This window comes from Equus caballus, chromosome 1 (assembly GCF_041296265.1).
Source record: "Equus caballus isolate H_3958 breed thoroughbred chromosome 1, TB-T2T, whole genome shotgun sequence".
Lineage (NCBI taxonomy): Eukaryota > Metazoa > Chordata > Mammalia > Perissodactyla > Equidae > Equus > Equus caballus.
In genome coordinates this window covers 61,636,715-61,659,010 of record NC_091684.1, presented here as the reverse complement: position 1 = coordinate 61,659,010, position 22,296 = coordinate 61,636,715, and the positions used below count along the sequence as shown (strand labels likewise).

The 22,296-nt window shown below is 36.7% G+C and overlaps 1 protein-coding gene across 2 annotated transcripts in view; it reads right to left on the bottom strand.

The window, feature by feature from the left end:
- Positions 1-3,644: 3,644 nt before the first annotated feature.
- MCU (mitochondrial calcium uniporter) overlaps positions 3,645-22,296 on the bottom strand; it is a 188,504-nt gene continuing 169,852 nt past the window's right edge. Inside the window, exons 5-8 of one of the 2 annotated variants that reach the window (XM_070226993.1) lie at positions 17,153-17,313; positions 15,239-15,442; positions 7,238-7,358; positions 3,645-5,587 (exon numbers count right to left, since the gene is read on the bottom strand). In XM_070226993.1, coding sequence (XP_070083094.1) covers positions 5,514-5,587; positions 7,238-7,358; positions 15,239-15,442; positions 17,153-17,313 — 560 coding nt within the window. In that variant the 3' untranslated portion in view covers positions 3,645-5,513. Of the gene's footprint in view, positions 5,592-7,237; positions 7,359-15,238; positions 15,443-17,152; positions 17,314-22,296 lie in introns of both variants that reach the window. The other variant, XM_005602459.3, reaches the window with a different exon arrangement.

The following is a 22,296-nucleotide window of genomic DNA, read 5'->3' as shown; positions in this document are numbered from 1 at the left end:
TTTACAATAGCACACAAAAACGTAGTAAGGACAGGTATGGGAAGGAGACGATATTCTCTTGAAGAAAGCTCTTAAGTCTGTATTATTATGATCTTTGATCTCAAAACTTCCTAAAGAAACAAGGTTTCAGTTGTGTTTTTACCAATGCAAGCAGCACTACCTCATGTTTTCATAGTGCCTTTCTTCCCAAAACTTAAAATGGTTTAGTGTTATTTTACTAATTCTCACACTAAGATAGGGATAGGGGCTTCAACTCATTAAATTAACAACACGCTGAAAAGTAAGTGACCAAGTTTACTGGAGTTTCACTTTTAGACAAAAGAGGGAAAATGTCTGGACGTATATATTAACATGTCACCAGATACAACCTTAGTAATTACAGGTTTGGAATTTGCCAGCTCCCTGAAGTTCTGTGGTGTGTGGACATCTGAGAAGTGGCAAGTACTATTACTGAAGATAAGTGTGAAGGGGAAGGATAAAACGAAGGGTGAGGAAAAGGTTTTTGTTCGTTTAAGTATTATATTCAACATGGATCTGAGTGAAACTAAAATTTTTCTCCCTAATCTTATCTTGACCTGATGCTTTGGGCTTCTGTTATTCCTATACTTTTTCTCATCTATGTTTCTTTTCCTAATAACCAAATTTCTAGTGACTGGGAAAGGAATATTATTGTCTTTAGGAAGTAGTCCCTAAACTTGTCTTCATAATTTCTTAGCACAATTAGTTACTATGCTAAGTGCGTTCAAATTATTATGGCCCCTTTCCTCTAAGGGTTTCAGTTCAGTTAAACAGTAGTGCTTACCAGGGGCCAAGGGCCGTGCTGGTCAATGGTTTTTGACAGTGACTAAGGAAAACGTGGTCCCTGCAAGCACAGAGTTTATAGTCTAGCAAGTGGTTTCCATTGATCTAAACTTGTAGTTAGCTGCTTTATCACTAATGCTAGTGGAACACGAGCAATTTGCTGCAATTATTATTATTAAGCTGCAATTTGATGGCAACAATGGATGACTCTGGGACTGAGGAATTGTCTCATTGCAGGATAATGCTGCTAAGTGTCAGCACTCTTAACAGAAAAAACAAAATCCTGAAATTTCCTGTCCCTATGAAGCCATTTGAGTGCTTCATGTGTGTTGCAGAGAAACAGAGGACGTGTGCATGAGATAAACCCAGATTTGCTGCCAGGATTGATTGTCGGAGTCAAGGACTTTTACCAGATAGCCCTTTGGCTCTGTAAACAAACATTCCCAGGATGGTAGGATTTTTTGTGTGCGTCATTCCTGTTTTTTCCTTTTTGGTTGACCTGCCCTTTCATTTTAACTTTTTATGATGAAAAATATCAAATATATACAAAAGTAGAGAAAACAATAATGAACACCCATCTATGATATTTACTAACATTCTGTCAATCTTGTTTCACTTATACACCAGTATGCATTTCTAACATACGGTCTTCTTTACATAATCATGTAATTATTACATCTATTACAAAAACTAGTAATAATTCCTCAATATCATCTAATACCCATTCCATATTTAAATTTCCCCAATTTTTTAAAAAATTTTTTTCTTGCTGGTTTGAGTCAAGATTCAAACAAGATCCATACATTTGGTTGTGTCTTTTAAGTTACTTTTGATCTGCAATGGTCTCCCCTCCTTTCCCTCTGCCAATGTCATTTATGGAAGAAACCCAGTCATTTGTCTTATGGAATGTCTCTCATCTGGATTTGGCTGACTGCTTCTTTTGGTATCTTTTAGCCTCCCTTCTCCCATATTTAACGCTAACTCTTGTTGATATTTGATTTCCCTAAAGTATGTGTTATTAAATTTAAAAACAAAAATACTCTGGTGCCACTGAAGGAATTTAATGCATAGCGGGTACTGCTAGAAATAGATCAGTTAGGAGATGAATAAACTGGTCTGCTGTTCAGGAGAGATCTGAGCTAGAATAACAATTTGAGAGCTACCAACATATAAATGGTAACTGAAATGGGGAAGTGGATGCGATCATCCATGGTAAATGTGGTCCCAGATAGAATTTTGGGGAAGCCTAACAGCAAAGATGTGGGCAGAGGAAGATGGCACCGCAAAAGAGACAGAGAAGTAGAGATGTGTAGAAGGAAACCCAAGAGTAGACACAGGAGCTGAGGACAGTTTCAAGAAGGAGGGATTACTCAATGGATGATGCATTTATAAAACATACATAAATGAAAACTTATACAGTGGGTCATTTAATATACAGTAGGATTCATTAAAATTAACCTATACATTTATCCAAAGGAAATAATCATGAAGTGCATCTTGAAAGACAAGGAGTTTGGACATTTGCAAGACAGCAATGAACTAAGGGTTGTTGGCAGTGATAAAAATGAATTACAACCCTTAATGTTTGGGTGAAACTGAGTTCCAAAATCTAAGAAGTCCTACTTTTCTGTGAAATATTTCCAGGTAGATTAAAAAAATTCAACCTATTTGTATTTGTTTTTCTAAGTGTCTACTGTGTGCTTATCACTACATCCTGATAAGCAAGACACAATAGTACATGTACACATAGTACACAATAGAACATGCTCTCTGTTCTTTCCATTTACCACATTCACCACACTCGCCAATTCTCCAGTCACTCCATTTGGTTGTTTGATGATTGGAGTCACTGATGAGTGTAGATAGATGCCCTCTCTGTGCCTCAGTTTCCTTCTCTTTAAAGCAATGGTTTGACTAGATCAATAGTTCTCATCAGAATCACCAGGAGGGCTTGTTAAACACAGGTTGCTGGCCCCACTCGTAGTTTCTGATTCAGCAGAGATAAGATAACTTGCATTCTAACAAGGAGATGCCAGGTTGCTGCTCCAGGGACCATGCTGAGAACCTTTTACTTTTTCCAGTTCTAAAAGTCCATGGTCCCTCAGCAAAACTGCATTACCTACACTCACTACTGGGTTGAACACTCTCCATTATCTGTCCCCACTGAAGATTCACTAAAGCCTAACAGAATGTTGTAGAGTATGTAGGTAGTATTTGTTGAATGCAAACAATGGCTCGACATTTTCAGTCGTATCTTTTTACACCCTACACTATATCTCAGGGATGTCTGTGTTAGGTTGCTATAAGCTGCAAGGAGACAGGACCATAGTTATGGAGGCTCTTTGTACATCTCACACTGCATTAAATGCAGTCAGCCATCGAATACATGCTTTTTGATATGCTTTCAGGCAGCACGTGAAATTTTCCTGTCTGGTAATCATTACAAATTTGATACAAACTCTTAAAATAATGAATATGTAATCTTGGTTCATCTTTGAACAACTTTCTGGAGTCCAGGAGACTACACTGGGCAATCTGGTGGCCTGATATAATGGAGATTTTTCTTGTTAATCAGGAGATAAGGATATTAGTCTCAGTGCTGCCACTGGCTTTATTATGATTGTTATCTCTTGACCTCTGGTGGCTCTGGGAAACTAGGAAAATACTGACCATCCTAGGTTTAGGAAGAATTAATGAAATGCCTGTTTTTAAAATATAGGCTCTGGGAACAAAGCTTAATTTCAAAATAGTATTTTTATAAAAATTAATTTTAGAAGGAAAAAGTTCCCACAGGAAAATAGTTTTTTGTTTTTTGTTTTTGCTTTAAAGAATGAGATGCTACGTTTCAAAAACTGAATATTTATTGTTCCAGAAGGTACATTGCTTTTTTTACATATTTCATAAATGATACAGGATTTTACACGTGTTCAATATTTTGCTATTTGTTTAAAGGACTTTTCTCCATATCCTCCCTCCCTTACCTCCCACACACCCCGAAAGGATTTTCTCCTTGCACTGTGCTGTTTCTTCTTAAAAACTCTGTGCATAAACAGGATAAATGGTTTAAAAATAATTCACACAACTTAACAAAAATAAATGAGGGAAGGGGTTGAACAACTTGGGGGGTGGTCAGGGGAAGGAAGTGGGAGGAGGGTTTGGGAAGTGGAGACATGCATCCTTTCATTCCATCATGCCAGTGGAAGGGGTGGTGGCAGGAGCAGCAGCAGCAGCAATTCTGGCTGGCCTTCAACCTCTGCAAGGCACCTGGAGTCTAGGTTTCTCATTTACAGTTTCCTTTTCATACACAAGGATCCCAAGGAGAAAGAAACCCCTTGCCACAATGAGGAGGGATGAATCATGTAAAGAAAAAAGCCAATCAGCTGTGTGGCAAGTCCCATCATCCCTTCCATCCTACCCCCACAGTAGTTAAAAACAGGATATGAGACACAGATTCCTTTGAGTCTTCAAGTGCAGATGTCATCTGGAAATATGGTAGAAAATACTTTGATAGAGTATAAGATTAATTCTTCTTTCTTTCAATTTAAGATAAGAAAAAATAGGGTGAAGAAGGTAGGTTGAAGGAAGCCTAGAAATGTATACCTGTATAAAGGTAAATTGCACCCTTTGAGATCCACACACTTGATTTACAACTGCTGAAGTGGTGGAGGTGGGAGGGCTCACGAAGTGTGGAAGTGTGTGTCCTTTGCGATTAACAAAGCCTCCAGACAAGGCAGAGCCAAAAGGGTGGCCTGGAATGCTGTCACACAAGCATATTAACTGCAATGAAATTATTCTGGTTCTGAAACGGCTAACAGAGCCATGATTTTTAGCCAGTTTGTAAACTTTCTATCTTCCTTATTTGGTAATACAGCTAAACCCTCCCCTCTCTGATTTGAGTTGTGGAGGGAGAGGGGAAAATCAATGGGATAGAGAAATAAATGAGGGAAATTTTGTCTCATCTTAAAGATTAAGTAGTAAGAAACAAAACAAAAAAACATCATGCAGTGTTACCAATGATTCCTAGATAGTGATCCAGTGCACTGGAATATATAGACTTTTAAGAAGGTATTAAGGGATAATTCAAAGTGTCAATTATCAGTCATAAGTTGGTTCCAAATATCATATGGATAAAATTAGTGTAACCAGCAGGTATGGGTGGTCAGAAAAGGGGCAGAAGCGGGAGAGATTCCTGGTAACTTTGCAGAGACTGGGTCCAATTTAAAATAAACGCTAATGACATGGGTTCAGGCTGCATTTGCCAACCACATATCTTAAGGATTTGTTTTTCCGGTATATTTATTTACTTCTATGTCAAAAATAAGAAAGGTTAAATTAAAAAAATTAGAGCTGAGTGGGGTGCTGGTGTGTTACTGTTTTGCCACTCCTGCAAAGATGCAAGAAACAAACACCCCCAGCATCATTTTCCCTTGATGAATCTCTGAATATATAATGCATCACTTTCATCCAGAAACTGAGATGCTTGATTAAGACAATATTCCCTAAGCCCTTTGAGCTTCTATTCCACAGAGCCTGATCCTCAGATTTGAACATTCCTTTCTTCCCTAAGATGCTTTTCATTTTTGTTTTTTAATTAAAGGTAAAAACCCTCTACCCCGACATGGCTCCCAGCTTCCACCTGCAATGCTTTAATTAAAAAGGCAATAGTTATAAACAGGTGTTCTTTCTGCTGGGATTCAGAGGTTCTTTGAAGATCAATCTTTTTCACCAATTTGTCGGAGGGGCAGATGTACTTGTAATGGGTCTCTCAGTCTCTTAAGGTCCATTTCTGCCTAAAATAGAAAAAAAAAAAAAGGTGAGAAAAACTGGCTAGTGAAGCTTTCAGTGATATTACCATCTCCTGAGAAAAGGAAATTGTCTTTCCTCCAGCACTGTGAATCACAGAAAGCATGTCAACTACTCTCAAAATAACAGTGCCAGAGGCAAAGGGCTTTAAAGACAGGATCACAAAGCGGGACAGAAACAGAAGTCTGTTCTGGTGCTTTCGGCTATCAGCAGAGCCTCCAGAAAAGGCTACGCAGTCAACAAGGCAGGACTCAGAGGCTCAGCAACGTGGGAGCACCTGATGCACCTTAATGGCGTTTCTCTAGAGGGAAGCCCTTACACAGACCTTTGCCTGAAGCCAGAACTTTAATTTATGCTGCTTGAGAATTTAGCTATTTGTCCAATAGTTGTTAATTTTTCCACTAGTCAGTGATTTTTAAAACAGGGATGTGCAGCCAAACTGCAGCGCTTTCAGACTCACACGTGCCCAGGCCTCACCCCTGAGAAGTTGGTTTAATAGGCTTAGGGTGGGGCCAAAGCATCAGTATTTTTAATAGCTCTAGAGAGGATATTGATGCATTCCCTCCAGTTGAGAACCACCACACAGAGCAATAAAAGACACGACGAGCCCACTTAGGCCAAGGCAGGAAGATGGCTTAAGCCTATTCAAAGCCCAACCTCATCACCAATAAGGGACAGAGAAGGCAGAAAAGGTCCAGAGGAGAGCAACTAAACATTAAAGAGGAGGGAAGAGCTTCTAGAGATTACTTAAAAATCTCTAAAGTTATAGAAGACTACAGAGAAGAGGAATGAGGAATTATTCACCAAAATTAAAGATATCAAAGTGAGGAGAAGGCACACTCAAAAATTTGAAAGAGGTAACTAGTATGAAAAATAAAGTATATCAATCTTTTAAAAAAGCATCCTCCAGTTCAATAATCTCTGACCTGCGCCTGGCAAAGATTTCCAGTAGTCTTTTTCTCTTACCTGGATTTTATTTTTGCTCCATTGCTACCACACACTTTAGGTGAGAAATCTTTGGATTAATTATTGTAGAAAGATTTTAAAAAGAGAAAAGTAGGAGCCAGCCCGGTGGCGCAGCGGTTAAGTTCGCACGTTCCGCTTCTAGGCAGCCCGGGGTTTGCCGGTTCGGATCCCGGGTGCAGACATGGCACCACTTGGCAAAAGCCATACTGTGGCAGGCATCCCACGTATAAAGTAGAGGAAGATGGGCACAGATGTTAGCTCAGGGCCGGTCTTCCTTGGCAAAAAGAGGAGGAGGATTGGCAGTAGTTAGCTCAGGGCTAATCTTCCTCAAAAAAAAAAAAAAAAAAAAGAGAGAGAAAAGTAAAAATAGATAACTGTGAAGAAACAGAAATGAAAAAAGTAAAGACAAGTCTAAATTTTCAATATGCTAGTCTTAATAGGATATATGGGACCCATCATCTTTTCACCTGTTTGTGCTATAAAACATTCTAGATAGGTGTCCATGCTAAAATAGTACTTTTATCAATTGAGGAATAAATTATATAGGAAGAAGACAGTTGGATCATTCTTTCAGTTTACTCATTGAAGTACTGTGGATAATAATGATGATGATAATAATAATAATAATACAAGATGGGGCTGGAATTTATTTTTATTTTTGGAAAACTTGCCTGAGCAATTGCATCCTTGAGTTGATTGTATTTCTCTAGGTCAAAACGTGACTTTTTGGCTCCTTTATGAAAAAATAATAAGTATTGTCTGTCTCTGGCTTCTGGATAAACATATTCCTACAAAAATAAAGGAAAAATTAAAGTATTAGTCCGTAGCCTACTACCTTCCCAAAATAAGCATTTACTGTTGATTAGATTTAATACACATACACACATATAGGATATGTACTGACTTGTGCTGTTAAATGTTTATTTCTTAAACATTTTTGATTGTGAAACACACAGAATACACAAAACTGTACATCACAATGAATCATTACATAATGAATATGTTAATCATCACTAGGTAAAGAAAACAGAACCCTGCCAACAACCCAGAAGCCTCCTCCTGCCCTTCCCAATTACTAACCCTTCTTTTCCCCCCTAGAGTGATCACTGTGTTTGATGGTAATTGTTTTCTTGCTTTCTTTACAACTTTCTTACTTAAGCATGCATCCCCCTGAGCCCTACAGCTCAGTTTTACCTGTTTTTTGAATTATAAAAATGAGTCAGATAGTGTACATTGCGTATGGATACTTTCAGTCAATATTCTCTTTGTGATAGTCATCTTTTGTGTGTAGCTGTAGTCTATCTTCATTGCTATATTACATTCTACTGTATGACTACATCACAATTTACTTATCTATTGTACTACTGACAGACTTTTGGGTTGTTTCCAGGTTTTGGCTATTATGACTAAGACTGTCAAGAATATTTCTGGACTTATCCCTTCTGTTGGGTATATACCTAATGAGCGGAAATCCTAGATCATAGGGTGTGCCTGTGTTCAAATTTAAGAAGTGATATCAAAGAGCTTTCCAAAATGGTTGTATCAATTATACTCCCATCAGCAGGATATGAAAGTTGCCATCACTCCGTATCCTTGTCAACACTTGATATTGCCAGTTAAAAAAATATCAGCTATTCTGGTGTGCATGCAGAAGTACTACATCATATTTTAAAAACAGCCTTCCTGAGATGTAACTCACTACCATACAACTCACTCATTTAAAGTATATCAGTCAATGGTTTTCAGTATAGTCACAGAGTTGTGCAATCATTACTACAATAAATTTTAGAACATTTTCATCATCCCCAAAAGAAGCCCTATGCCCTTCAACTGTCACTTCCCATCTCCTTCAACACCTCCAGTTCAAAGAACCACTGGTCTATTTTCTGTCTTTATAAATTTGCCTATTCTGGACATTTCATATAAGTGGAATCATATAACATGTAGACTTTTGTGTCTGGTTTCTTTCAAGGTTCATCTATTTGTAGGATGTATCAGTACTTCATTTCTTTTTATTGCCAAATAATATTCCATTGAATGGATATACATTTTATCCATTCGTCAACTGATAGACATTTGGGTTGTTTCCACTTTTTGGCTATTATGAATAACGCTGCTATGAACATTTGCGTACAAGTTTTTATGTGGACATAAGTTTTCATTTCTCTTGGAGATATGTAGCATTTTCCTGATCACTCATGAGGCTGAGGTCTTTCATTTCATATATTATTGGCCATTTGCATTCTTCTTTTCAAGTGCCTATTCAAATCTCCTGCTATTTTTTTCTATTGGATTGTCTGTCTTTTTCTTACTGATTTGTATATATATTCTGGAAATAGATACTTTGTTGGATATACATACTGCAAATACCTCTTCCCAGCCCGTTTCCCCTCTTAATAGTGTCCTTTCATAAACAGAAGTTCTCAATTTTAGTTTAGTCTAACTTATCACTCCTATCTTCTACGGTTAGCACTTTTCATTCTGTGTAAAAAGTCATTCCCTATTCAACAGTAATTAAGATACTTGCCTATATTATCTTCCAGGAGCTTCATTGCGTTACCTTTCATATTTAGATCTACAATCCATCTGGAGTTAATTTTTGTTTATAGTGTAAGGATGGGGTCATTTCTTTTTTTTTTTTTATATGGATATTCAATTATCTTAGCACCATTTATCAAGACAGACTTTCCTTTCTTTGCAGTGCCATCTTTTTAAAATCAAAAGTTGACTTACACTGGGTCTGTTTCTACTTTCTCTCTTCTATTCCACTAGACTACTGGTCTATTCTTGTGTCGCTGTCTTAATCACTATAGTGTTGTAACTAAACTGTAGTCTTCATAGCTGACAGAGTCAATCCTCTTACCTAGTTTTTCTTTAAAGGTTTATTGGCTTTTCTTAGTCCTTTATATTTTCATATAAATTTTAGAAGCAGCTTATTCAATTCTTTTCCCCCATCCCCAAATCTGCTGGGATTGCACCGAATCTAAAGATCAGTTTGGATAAAACTGAGATTTTTGCAATATTTACTTTTCTAGTCCATGAACATGCTATATACCATTATATTTACTAAGTCTCCTTTAATTTTATGTATTTCTACACAGAGGGCTTACCTGTATTTTGCATGATTTATTTCTAGGTATTTTTAAAAGTCATTTTAAGTTGCATCTTTTTAAGTTTCATTTTCTAACCACGTGTGACTGGCATACAGATAGATAATGTAATTGATTTATGTATATCGACCTTGTATCCAGTAGTCTTAAGAAATTCACTTATGGATTCTAACCAATTACCTGTATATGCTTTTTTATTTTTTGATGTACAAAATCTATGAATAATGCCAGTTTTCTTTCTTTCCACTATTTCCATCTTTGTATCTTTTTCTTGCCTTCTGCACTGGCGAGGACCTCTTATTCAAAGTTGAATACTTTTACCCTCTTTCCAGACAATGAAGGGACATTAGAACACTTTAAGTCCACTTACCCCCTCCAGACTTATATGCCATTGTTGTATATTTTATTTTTTTCTGTATTTTAAATTCCATAAGAGTTTATTATAATTGTTTTATACATTTAATATTCATTTGGATTCACTCACAGATTTACCATTTTCATTGCTCTTCATTCCTTTCTGCTTTTCTGACTTTCCATCTGTGATAATCTTTCTTCTGCTCAAAGAATACCCTTTAATATTTCCTTTAGTGCAGATTTGATGGTGATGAATTCTCTGCTTGTTTTTTTTTGAAAACATTTTTATTTCACCTTTATTTTGGAAGGATATTTTTGCTGAGTATAGAATTATAAGTTGACAACTATTTTCTTTCAACACATTGAAGATACCATTCCACTGTTTTCTGGCTTTCATTTTTGCTGTTGAGAAGTCAGCTATCAGTCTAACAGTGACTCCTTTGAAGGCAGGCTTTTCTTTTCCCCCTTTGGCTGCTTTTAAGGTTTCTTCCTTTGTCTTTGTCTTTTGAAGTCTTACTATTGATGTGCCTACATGTGGCCTTTTCTTTACATTGGTGGTATTTGTTAGGATTCTTAAATCTATAAATTGATGTCTTTCATCATTTTGCAAAATTGTCAGCCACCAGCTCTTTAAATATTGTTTCTTCTCATTCTCTCTCCTCTCCTCTGAGATATCAATAAAATTGAATATATATTAGGCCTTTTCACTGTACTCTCTCTATCTCTTACCCTCTCCTATATTTTACTGTGTTTGTCTTTCCATACTTCATTCTGAATAGTTTCTTCTGATTTATTTCCAGGTCACTATATCTCTCTTTAGTTAAGTCTAATCTTCTGTTAAATCCATTAAATTTCATTTATAGAATTTTCATTTGGTTCTTTTTTCTTAAAAAAAAAATCAAGTTATCTGCCAATATTCTCAACCTCACCTTTTATCTCCCTGAATATAGTTAAGTATAATTATTTTAATGGCTATGTCTGATAACTCCAGTAACTGGATCCTCTATCTCTGATTCTAATGTCTATTGTTTCTGTAGGTATTTCCTTATATATCTACTTATTTTTGATTGTGTGCTTAACTTTGTATTTGCAAAATTATTTGTAGAAATAATTTAAGGTTTAGGATGATGTTATCTCCTCCTAGGGACAATTGATGTTTGCCTCTGCCTAGAACCTGTGAGCACTAGCACTCTGGGATTACCCATGTTCTAGAACTACCTCAATCCAATTTACGGGACTGGGATGACTGAAAGATGAGCTACAGTCTCTGGGGGAGCCTATTGCAGGTTCACTCTTATTCTACAATAGTGGCCTTTAAAACTTTCAAACCAAAGTAAAAGTGTTTCACCTACTTTAGCAATCCCTAGACACCAATCTCTACAGCTTCAGTCCTTCTAGGTTATCAAGTATGGCTCAGTTTCTTGGCCTCTCAGTCTTACCCTTAATCAGCATAAGTCCTTGGAGCAAAAATCACATCTAAACACTAGGTTCACCATCCTGGGACGACTCTTCTTCTGGTCCTTTCCTGGAAATTTTTGCTATCTTGTTAGCTCTCTAGTGTCTATAAGCAGATGTGTTTTATGTTTTCTCTAACTATTCTAGCTTTTCTTAATGGGAACATTGCTCTGATTACTTAGTATGCCATAACTAGAAGCAGAAGTAAATATTTAATTATTGATGATGACAGATAATGGATGAATAGTAGCTGAAGGGACTGTGGAAGCCTTTTAAATATGGATAGAATTGAGGCCTGAATCAAGTAACATTCACTGAAGGGATCATTGTGGGATTAAAAATTTGAGGGAAAGCCCTCTACTTTCATCTAAATTGCTCTTGCTAAGCTACTTACTTATCTGTGCTGAGGATGTAAATGTATACACTAATTAAATTTATTCAAATTCATTCAATGCTCCCTCTTTTGGGCAAGCATTTACTAAGAACTATGTGCTAGACTCTGTTCTAGAAATTTAGTGATTTGATAATAAGTGAGAAGAGATGCAGACAGCTTGGTTATGAAGGAAAGAGAGTCAGAGAGGGAGAGGTTGATAACATAGGGAACACAAAAAATAAACTGGAGTAAGATGCTGGAAAGGGGAATGGGATTAAGAACAGGTGGAAGAGCTAGCCCTGAACAGAAAAATGCCACCTCTTATTTGAGCTTGAAGAAAATAGTGTGAGAGTAGGTACAGATATTATTACTCACAGAGTTTAGGAATTAGGAAGCTTGCATCTGTTAACCTCAATTTTCTAGGAGAAGTAGGAGGTAAGGTTAAGGGTGGGAGAGGGAGCTTGAAGCGAAGTCTTAGAATAACTATTGTGGCCATATGGGGGAAGGAAATCTAATTAGAAACACAGCAGCAGCCCATTCCACACTATTGCATGATTTTTCTCTAGCAACATTTAGTAGCCTAGATATAGGATAAATGGCTAGATTTATCCAAGATTAGGAGTTTACAAAGTACATATTATGGAAAGACAATGGGGCAGAGACTGTAGCATACTAAGAAGAGAATGACAATATAGTTTAAGTTGGACAGAAAAAGAAGCAACATATGAGGAAGGTGATAGTAAATACTTAAGAGAGAGAGGTCAGGGGCCTAAAGGTCTGGATGAGGTCAAAGGAGAGAGAGAAAGAGTGAATAAAAGGGCTAGAAGGAAAATAAATTGTGGCCAGAAATTATCATCCTAAGTTATAAGTGGGACAGTTCTAGGAAAGAAGGTCCTGAATGGCCATTGAAGTGGTCTGCTGGAGTAAAATACAAATGACAGTTGTTGGAATTGAGATGACAAAGCATATTAAAGGCTGAGTCAGTGTTTCTTAACACCTTTTTGTCATTAGTGTCCCACTAATTGGGCTTTTTAGATATTTTTTCCCTGATTGCCTCTCTTCCCCCCAAAAGGTTTAATACTACAGGCATACTGTATATCTGTTTATGTACTGTAATATCTAAGACGTTTTACTTCCCCAAACCAATTTTTGCTCCTTTGGGGGCGACACCCGTCCATTGAAAATGAATGGGCTAGAGTGTGGACTGGGTGGTTCACATGCACCCTGAAGTAACTCCGAACAGCAATTACTGTCAGGCTCCTTTTTTGCATAACAGAAATTGGTACTTAGGTTTCACTGAAATATTAGTAAAATTCAGTATTCCACTTCATTTTATGATTTCAAAGAACCTGTCGTCTTATAAAGATTCTTTGGAACTTAATATACTGTTAGGACATATTTAGGTTGCTAACAAATTAGCATCTCATTGTAACAACAGTTTGGAAGAGTTTAAATGCTGGTGAAAAGGCATTTTGCTTCATGGCTGTTAATTATGGATACTGACATGGAAAAGAATATTAAACGTGAGAAACTCTATGTACATTTTATTTGGTCAATGTTTTCCTATTCACAAATGAGCAAATTGTTTACCACTGCTACTTTGCAACTTGTCACTTGGGGGCAGCCAAAATTCTTGGGAATCACAGAAGTCTAGCATTTAACTAGTAGGATAGATAGGCTATTAAAGATATAAGGCACTGTGTTAGGCATGGTAGGGAAATAAAAATTGGAAAAAACTGAATGCCTAGCATCAAAAGATATTATAGCCTAGTAGAGGGGAAAAGACATTGTACGTGAATAATTATAATACAAGATAGCATAGGATGAGTGAAATGAGAGGCACAATGTGCTACAGGAATTCAGAAGAGGGAGAGATCAAAGTTGGCTATATGGAATTGATCAAAGGTTCATGAAAGATATGCATTTAAGTAAAATGTGAAATATGACAGAGATCAACAGGGAGAACTTTCTCAATGAATAGAATGATGTGAAGTAATGAATGAAGTGGTGGAAAACTCAGGGCATTTTTGGGAAATGAAGAATATGATTTGTTTAAAACACACAGTACACATACAGCAGAGTTGAGACATTTGGAAAAGACATATAGCAACCAGTTATGAATATCAGGCTAAGGAGTTTAGACTTCAATCAACAGATAAAAAGAACCCATTAAAGGGGTTTATGAGGGAGAGGGAGAGGGAAGAAGAAGAGGGAAAGAAATACAGACAGACAGACATATGCAAGCCATGTCCAGATATGTGATTAGATAAGACTGATCTGGTGTTCACAGTTCTGTTCGCACAGGATGCCCACTACGAGTCACACGTGGGCCTAGGTGCTGGAGACTCTGGGTAGACAATGGCAGGACATGAACAGTTTACTGTCTCTTTTCTCTACTAGACATGTTTGGGAGGCCCAGAAAGATTAAAGAACCTTCTGGGCTTTCATTTCCCCCCACATAAATAGGCCTATGACCACTGACCTAACAACAACAGAAACAAAATGCCTATGTTCAATAGCAGCCATATAAAAATATAAGAGAAACAACTCTCAGCTTTGTTCTGAAACTTAAGAAAATAGAAAAAGATTCCTCATATGTCTCACTTACTTCAAATGTTTTTTATCCAAGGGAGGCTGGAGCTGTGGTATCACATATATAATAATAAGTGATAGTAAATCCTTCATACTTCCTAACCTGACACTATGGATTTCCAAGCTACTAAAAAAATAGTACTGGCAATAAAAATTAGTTCTAGATACTGATATTTAATAAATGAGCCTTGGTTGATAAAGAATAGAATAGTGATTAGATATCTAATTTTCACCTCTCTTCCATGAAGGAAAAATAACAACTAACAGCTGTACTCTTAACATACTTAGAAGGAGCCCAGAGTTTAGTTTAACTACTTGATTAGCTATCACCAATTCTCCATTTCAAGAATTCAATAAAAACAGAGAGCTTGGGACTACCCCATCTGACTGTTAAATTAATTACACAGTACATAAAAAGCCAAGCCAACTTAGCTGAACAAGTTATCCTACAGCTGACCACTCTTCTCCTTTGCCCTCTTATTCTATTGCTTACTATAATATTTTTATGAATTTAGTGGTTTATGTGGCTCTTTTAAGTCTGTGAGCTCCATGAGGGCAGAAGCCATGTCTTATATGTGTCTCTATCTGCACCTAGAATAGCACCTGATACATAATTGGCAAGCATGTGCATGTGCACCTACACCGTGTGTGTGTGTATGTAAAAGGATAAATGAACACTTAAAGAGAACTGACCTTAGAAAGAATATGAGAGAAAAGAGAATTACTTTGACAACTAAAACTTCATTACTATCTCATAAAAAGTTTCTTGAAGAGGAATTCTCACCTGGCGTGTCATTACAAAATATGCATACATTGCCATGGCACTTCCGTAAGTGATGAAGTAGGTGACTGGCTCCATGATGTCCCAGGAATACTCCCACCAGGTAAGCCGGGCCAAAATGCCAAACTGTGTGGCCATATAGGCAAGTCCACCCCATAGCACCAAAGTGGTCCTCTTCTCAGCTTTTCTGCTAATCTCAATTCGTACCTATGGAGCACACATGATCAATCAACTGTCAGGCAGTTTGACATAGAACCAATTTTAAACTTTTATTTAAATTGTTCTATGCTCACTAAAGAAACAGGACTCATAGTCAAGACACAAGCTAGTCTCAGTTCTAATAAATATAGCTTGTCTTCCTAAATAGTATCTGTATTTTCACTGAGTAATGTTTTATAGGAGGAATATTTTATAAGACACGTGTTTTATGTTTCACCCTTGAAATAGCTGAAAATATGGTGAAATTGTGGGAGCAAATAACTTAGTTTCAATAGCTCTTCATCCAACCACAAGATTACCTTCTTTGAAAGAGGGAAATGAAAACATGCCAGTGTTCTCTCACTGTAGCATACAAGATTTACTCTATTATCAGTTTTTACTTAAAAAGCCTATGAGGGGGTGGGATAGCACAGTGAGTGACAGCATGGACTCTGGATTCAGAACGGCTGAGTTCAGGCCCTGATCTGCAAATCGCCATCAACTTCATTACTGAGCTGTTCTGAGGATTAAATAACAGAATACAGGTAAAATACTTAGCACAATTCCTGGCACATGGCAAATATTCAATAAAGGATGATAATTATTTTATCATAACTGGTACACTAAAAAATGCCTTACATTTTGAAAATCTCATCCCCCTTCACAATAGTTTTTCCAGTTTAATTCATCACAATGTTTCTAACAGTCTTAAATTTAACGAGAACAACCCTGAGATACAAGTTCATTATTTTTAAAGAAATCAGGAAAAGCACAATATTAACAGTGTTTGTTCCCTTTCTTGATCTTTAATATAGTCTAACTTCTTTTTTTTTTTCCTTTTTTTTTTTTATTTATATATATTTTTTTATTAATGTTATGATAGATTACAAGCTTGTGAGATTTCAGTTGTACATTTTTGTTAGTCATGTTGTGGGTACACCACTTCCCCCTTCGTACCCTCCCCCCACCCCCCCTTTTCCCTGGTAACCACCGATCAGATCTCCTTCTCAATATACTAATTTCCACCTATGAGTGGAGTCATATAGAGATCGTCTTTTATAGTCTAACTTCTTAAAATGGAAATACTTGCATTACCATTAAAAAGTGAGGATGACACATGTTCACTGTAAAACATTCAGAAAAGTGTAAAGAAGAAAAATCAATCATAATCCTCCTATACTATTAGCATTTGGGAATATATTCCTTTTGATTTTTTCTTTGTGTGTGTGTGTAGCTATATGTGTAACCCATTTAAAAATTGGATCATAGTATGCACTAATACGCATACTGTTTTATAATTTACTTTTCATAAAATATCATGAAGTGTTTTCTATAACACAGACCTACATAATCATTTTTAATAGTTGTGTAATATTCTATATAATATTAATTCTTAACTTGGTTAAAATCATTATCCACTACACTCAGACCCTTTCTTGAGAAGCAATTTGTCTAATCTTTGTGGTAAAGGTGGTAAATCTGGTTAAGGGCAGTACATTTAGGCCTCAAAGCTCTAAGTCCATTATCAAGGCTCCAAAGTCTTCCTTTTTAAGTCCTTTCTTAGCTTTAATTGGAACTTTTTAATGATTCAGTCCTCAAAACTAGTGGACTAGTTTGACATAACTCAATTACATAAAGATTGGAGGGGGGAAAAATCAAACATATATGCTCTGGAAAAAATAATGGTGAAGAGAAAATTTGTGAAATTTGAATTTGCACCTTTTCCAGGGGCGCCAGTTGCTCTTTGAGATCCTCTAATCTTTCGATAAGCTCCCTTTCCTTGTTTAACTGGTGCTGCTCGATGCACAGCGTGGTGTACAGCTGCTGGACCAGTGTCTTTACATCGTTCAGCGTTGCTGCGTTTTCATGGCTTAAGAGGTCTGAAAGAAAGGGGTTACATTTTCTTTTTAAATGTATGCCTTAAATGAAGAGTTGCTATTCCTAGGGCTATTAGACAGTGATAAAAACAAGGCAGATGCAGCCACTATAGGGATCTCACCTTCACTGTTAAACTGAAGGAAAGTGATAGTTCTTTTTTAAAAAGGAGGGTCTAAAAATCCTAGACAGTAAACTCACGTTTGGGCAACTTGAAAATTTTGAAACCAACATCCACCATTATATTTTTATAAGTCTAAATGCTATAAATGAGGCAACAAATAATAAGAATCTTCATTAGATAAAGACAAAAAATTTAAAGCAATATGTTAAAAACTAGTACAGAGGTTTAGAATCAATCTGATTATCATGCTTATTAAAATATTGATCTATAATTGATCTGTGGTCTTGCCATTTTAATTGGTGATATTTTCCCCCAACTTACAGTATTTCAAATTTGCAAATACAAATGTATAAGTAAAAATACCATTATCCTAATAATCTTAGCCCCCATACACCTGCCCCTAGCATACCAACTTTTATTTATTCTTGCTGGGGAAAAGATACACAATACCTTCATGGGCTTCAATCATGCTTTAAAAGGCAAGAGGTTATAAGAATGATTGAAAAGGTAAAAGATTAAATTCTTTGATTCAACATACTCTTCTCTGAGTAGCATGTGTTTCCAGAAATCTAAAAATTATGTTTTGAGAATCTAATAAAAAAAATCAGCTGATCTCAGCTGTTAAAGAATTAAAAAAAAAAAAAAAGCACTAGAAGTAAAGCTTTTGTTTTAGATGTGACATTTTGTTAGGTATAGCACAAGGTTAGCTCTCTTCTAAATCAAAATAAGCCACAGTCAGAATTAGGCAAGTATTTCAAAGATTCTTCAAGGATATCCTTTAGTACAGTTACCACAGAAATTCAATCAATGAAAAATTCAAATAAGGGTAGCAAATTGGATTAGAGAGGAGCTGATATAGTAAAATGGGCCATAGCACCTAGCACAGTATCTGGCATGCTTCAGTAAATGTGTGCTGCATTAATGGAAACAGATAAAAGCAAGAACACTGAGTTCTAGAAGTCATCTATGTCAACAGGGTCTTCTTTGCACTAAAGTTGCAGCTCACATTTGCATACAGCTTTACACTTTCCAAAATTACCAGAAGAGGAAACTACACTCCGGAGGGCAGTAACTTGTCTAGAATGTCACAGTGAAGTGGCAGAGTCCACATCTCCTGATGCCAAGGCCTGGAACTGAGTTACAATGCTTCTATTATACCAATATTAATATTTCTCCCGCAAGCTCGGTCCCCTTTCGAAGAGACAATTCCTTAGGTAGGTATAAATTATCTACGGCTAACAAAATCTCCTCACGTATATTATCCCACGTTATCCTCACAATAACAGCATGAGTAAGCTTGGTGCCCACAATTTATAAATGAGGAATTTGAATCCCAGAGAGATAAGATTAACAAACATTTTTGTACTCTATACTGATCTAGTCACTATAGAGGGGAAACAAAAAATCAAATATGAGGTGGTTCCTCTCCTTAATGAGGTCTAATAATAATATTTACCAAGTTGCAGAGCTAGTAGGGACTGGAAAAGATCTTCTGACTAGTAGTCCCATGACTTTCCTACTCTATGCCCTATCATTTTCCATTTCAACTTTCAATACCATAGTTAAACTGTATTTGCTTAGAAGCCCAACGAGAGAGTGGGAAGGAGAGAGGAAGGGAGGGAAGGAAGGAAGGAAGCAAGCAAATAAGCAAACTAAATAGAATCTCTCTTCTTCCTTTTCCTAATGAAGCATGGGCATGTTAATGATCAAATATGTAGGACAATCAACCTGAAAATGTATAAAATTTGAAATCAGGCTTGGCATTTGTTTTATGAAAAAAGTAAGTTTATATTAGAACATCATTCATTGGAGACTCAGTTTAAAAATTAATATTCATATAATGGGTTCTTCTCTGTAGGAAATTTATTTTTTATGTCAATCCTTTATGCCTTCTGGGTTTTATGTTATAGTTAGAAAGGTATTTCTCACTCCAAGGTTAAAAATATATTTCTCTTTTGATTCTTTCAGTACTTTTAATATTTATTTTTCTTCTTTAAAATTTAAATTTTTGATCTACACATGCTTTGACAAGCACTTCCATGTCTAGGTATTTTTTCCTACATATACAACACTAATATACTTCCTAAGTGACAGACTTCAATGCTGCAATATATACTATAGCAAAAGATGAAAACAACATAAAAGTCCATCAATAAATTATAAAATAAGCAGTTAAGTGAATGGTGATATACATTCATACAATGTAATACATAGCAGCTGTGAAAAAGAGTGAGGAATTCTTTATGAACTGGTATCTTGAGATCTTCAGAATACACTGTTAGGTGAGAAAAGCAGTTTGTTGGTTTCACATCTTGTCAATTTGGCTAAACTGGAATTATGTTTCCCCAAATACCTTTCCCTGTATGGTTCCTGATTAGAGTTAACCATAAGAGAAATTCAAGTGCGATTTTGGAAGGCAGAAGTAAAGCAGAAGCCATTATACTCTGAAGGCTGTCATGGGTGGCAGGGAGAAACACATGCAGATGTGCCTGCAGATGCCAGCTTGTGCTTGCTCTCCTCTGCTCTGCATCCAGCCCTTTTTTCTCAACTGCCCCTTTGTTGATTAAAGCAAATCCAGGCCCATAACCAGATGCAGCCTTCTAGGGCTGTGCTGTCCAAAATAGTAACCACTAGCCAAATGTGGCTATTTAAATTTAAATTAATTAAAATGAAATAATATTTAAAATTCAGTTCCTCAGTCACACTAGCCACATTTCAAGTGTTCAATAGCTACATGTGACTATTGGCTACCATATTGGACAGTGCAGAAACAGAACATTTTCACTATCACAGAAAGTTCTATTTGACAACACTGTCCTAGGGATTTCCCTATTAGCCCTCCTTTGCTAATCCTTCTTATTCGAATAATTCTATGTGCCTGAATTTCCAGGTTCCCTGGCAAGCTTTGATTTGTCCACCTGTGTCATCGCTTCAAAATTAGTGACTTTGATCTTCCAAGCTCCCCTTTTCAGACGCTTGCTTCTTCAGCTTCATCTACAATTGTACACTCTCGTTCCTATAATAAATCTTTTATTGCACAATATTCACGTGATTCTGCTTCCCAATTGAATCCTGACTGATACAAACAGTATGCATGATATGCTATTATTTGCATAAAAAGGGAAAAAGAGGGGCCAGCCTGGTGGCGCAGCAGTTAAGTTTGCACGTTCTGCTTCGGCAGCCCGGGGTTCCCTGGTTCAGATCCCCGGTGTGGATATTGTACCACTTGGGTGGTAGGCATCCCACATACAAAGTGGAGGAAGATGGGCACGGATCTTAGCTCAGGGTCAGTCTTCCTCAGCAAAAAGAGGAGGATTGGTAGCAGATGTTAGCTTAGGGCTAAACTTCCTTAAAAAAAAGGGAAAAAGATTATGCGGTTCATATTTACTTATGAACGCACTGACTATTTTTGGTAGAAAATATAAGAACATTGCTTGCTGGCACAGAGGAGGAAATGGTGGCTGTGGAACAGGGATGAGAAAACTTTTTCCCATAGATTCTTTGACTTTGGGAGTTGAACCTTGTGAATGTATTATCTATTCAAAACAAATAAAAAAATGTAATGTGCAACCGCGTACCTCCTAACAGCAATGAAAAGACTATAAATATGATAATTCATAGGAAATTAGTCTCACAGATGTCCAATTCTAGGCCTTGTTGAATATAGGCAGAGTTGTTATTTTTCTGATCAGGCATCAGTAAAGCCCTGGAAAACTCAAGGGACTCAGCTTTATTTTGTTAGGTTTTCTTGACAGGAAGGATATGGTTCCAAGGTATTATCATGGTGGAGGAAAACAACCTCAAACCCTTGACCCTGAGAAACCTACCCACATATTTGCAGATGAAATTATAGGAAGAGGGAAGATAAATATGCTAATGGCTTAACGACAACACTGTTGGATGATTTGTGTATGCTTCACTAAAAATGCAATTAGATATTTATTAATGTTTCTGCACATGCCATCAGTGCAGATACAGAAAGAAACATACAGAAAGACAGGGAGATGTACTAACATAATGGGAACTGAAAAGTCTTTTCAGCTACTAACATGGTTTGGGAAGGACTTTGGTTATTTGAGTCTCTGATAAGGTATTCATTATTGCTGGTATTTGGTTTGCCCATTCAACCTTTTCTCTGAAATTATTTACGTTTCCAATATCCTCTGGATGGATAAGTGGGGAAAGGGGCTTAGTGGTGCCAATCAAAATGATTCTCCTTAACAAAAAAACTTTCAACAACTAGTGAAATAGGGTATATTCTCCTCCTCTCCAAGACTAAGAGGAACGTAGTTAATTACTACTTCAACAGGGTTGGGATAAAAGGCTTTTTGTGTTCCCTTTCCATATTCTCCCCTCTATTCTAGATTTAGATTAGGGTTTAAAATAATCTAATTGCTAAAACAGTTACTCTTCTCATACTGCAGTAGTCAGGGGGGAATCCAGCCATATACATCTATGATAACCAAAGGAATGCAATGGAGTTTGCAACTAGCCTTACTGCTATGACTTGCCCCATGTTCCATTTCAGTTTTTTCCTGCCTCTTCCCTCCAATTTTGAGGTTAGGTACAAGGGTTGTCAATACTTAGGTATCCATAATACCTATGGACTGCCAATTCCACACAAAAATTAAATGTGGCTATACTGGATCCTATATGAATAAGCCCTCTATCCTCAGTGCCTGGTGGAAGTATGTGCAATTAAGTTTTCACAGAGTATTTTTACTTCTAAAGTGCTATCCATAAACAGGAAAAAGGAAAACAGGAGAAAGAAGTAAAAGTTAAAGGGGGTAAGGAGAGAACAATGAAGGGCAGCAGAATTTGCTACCCTAAAATGTGTCTCTTTGGCTTGATTATTTTTATGAAC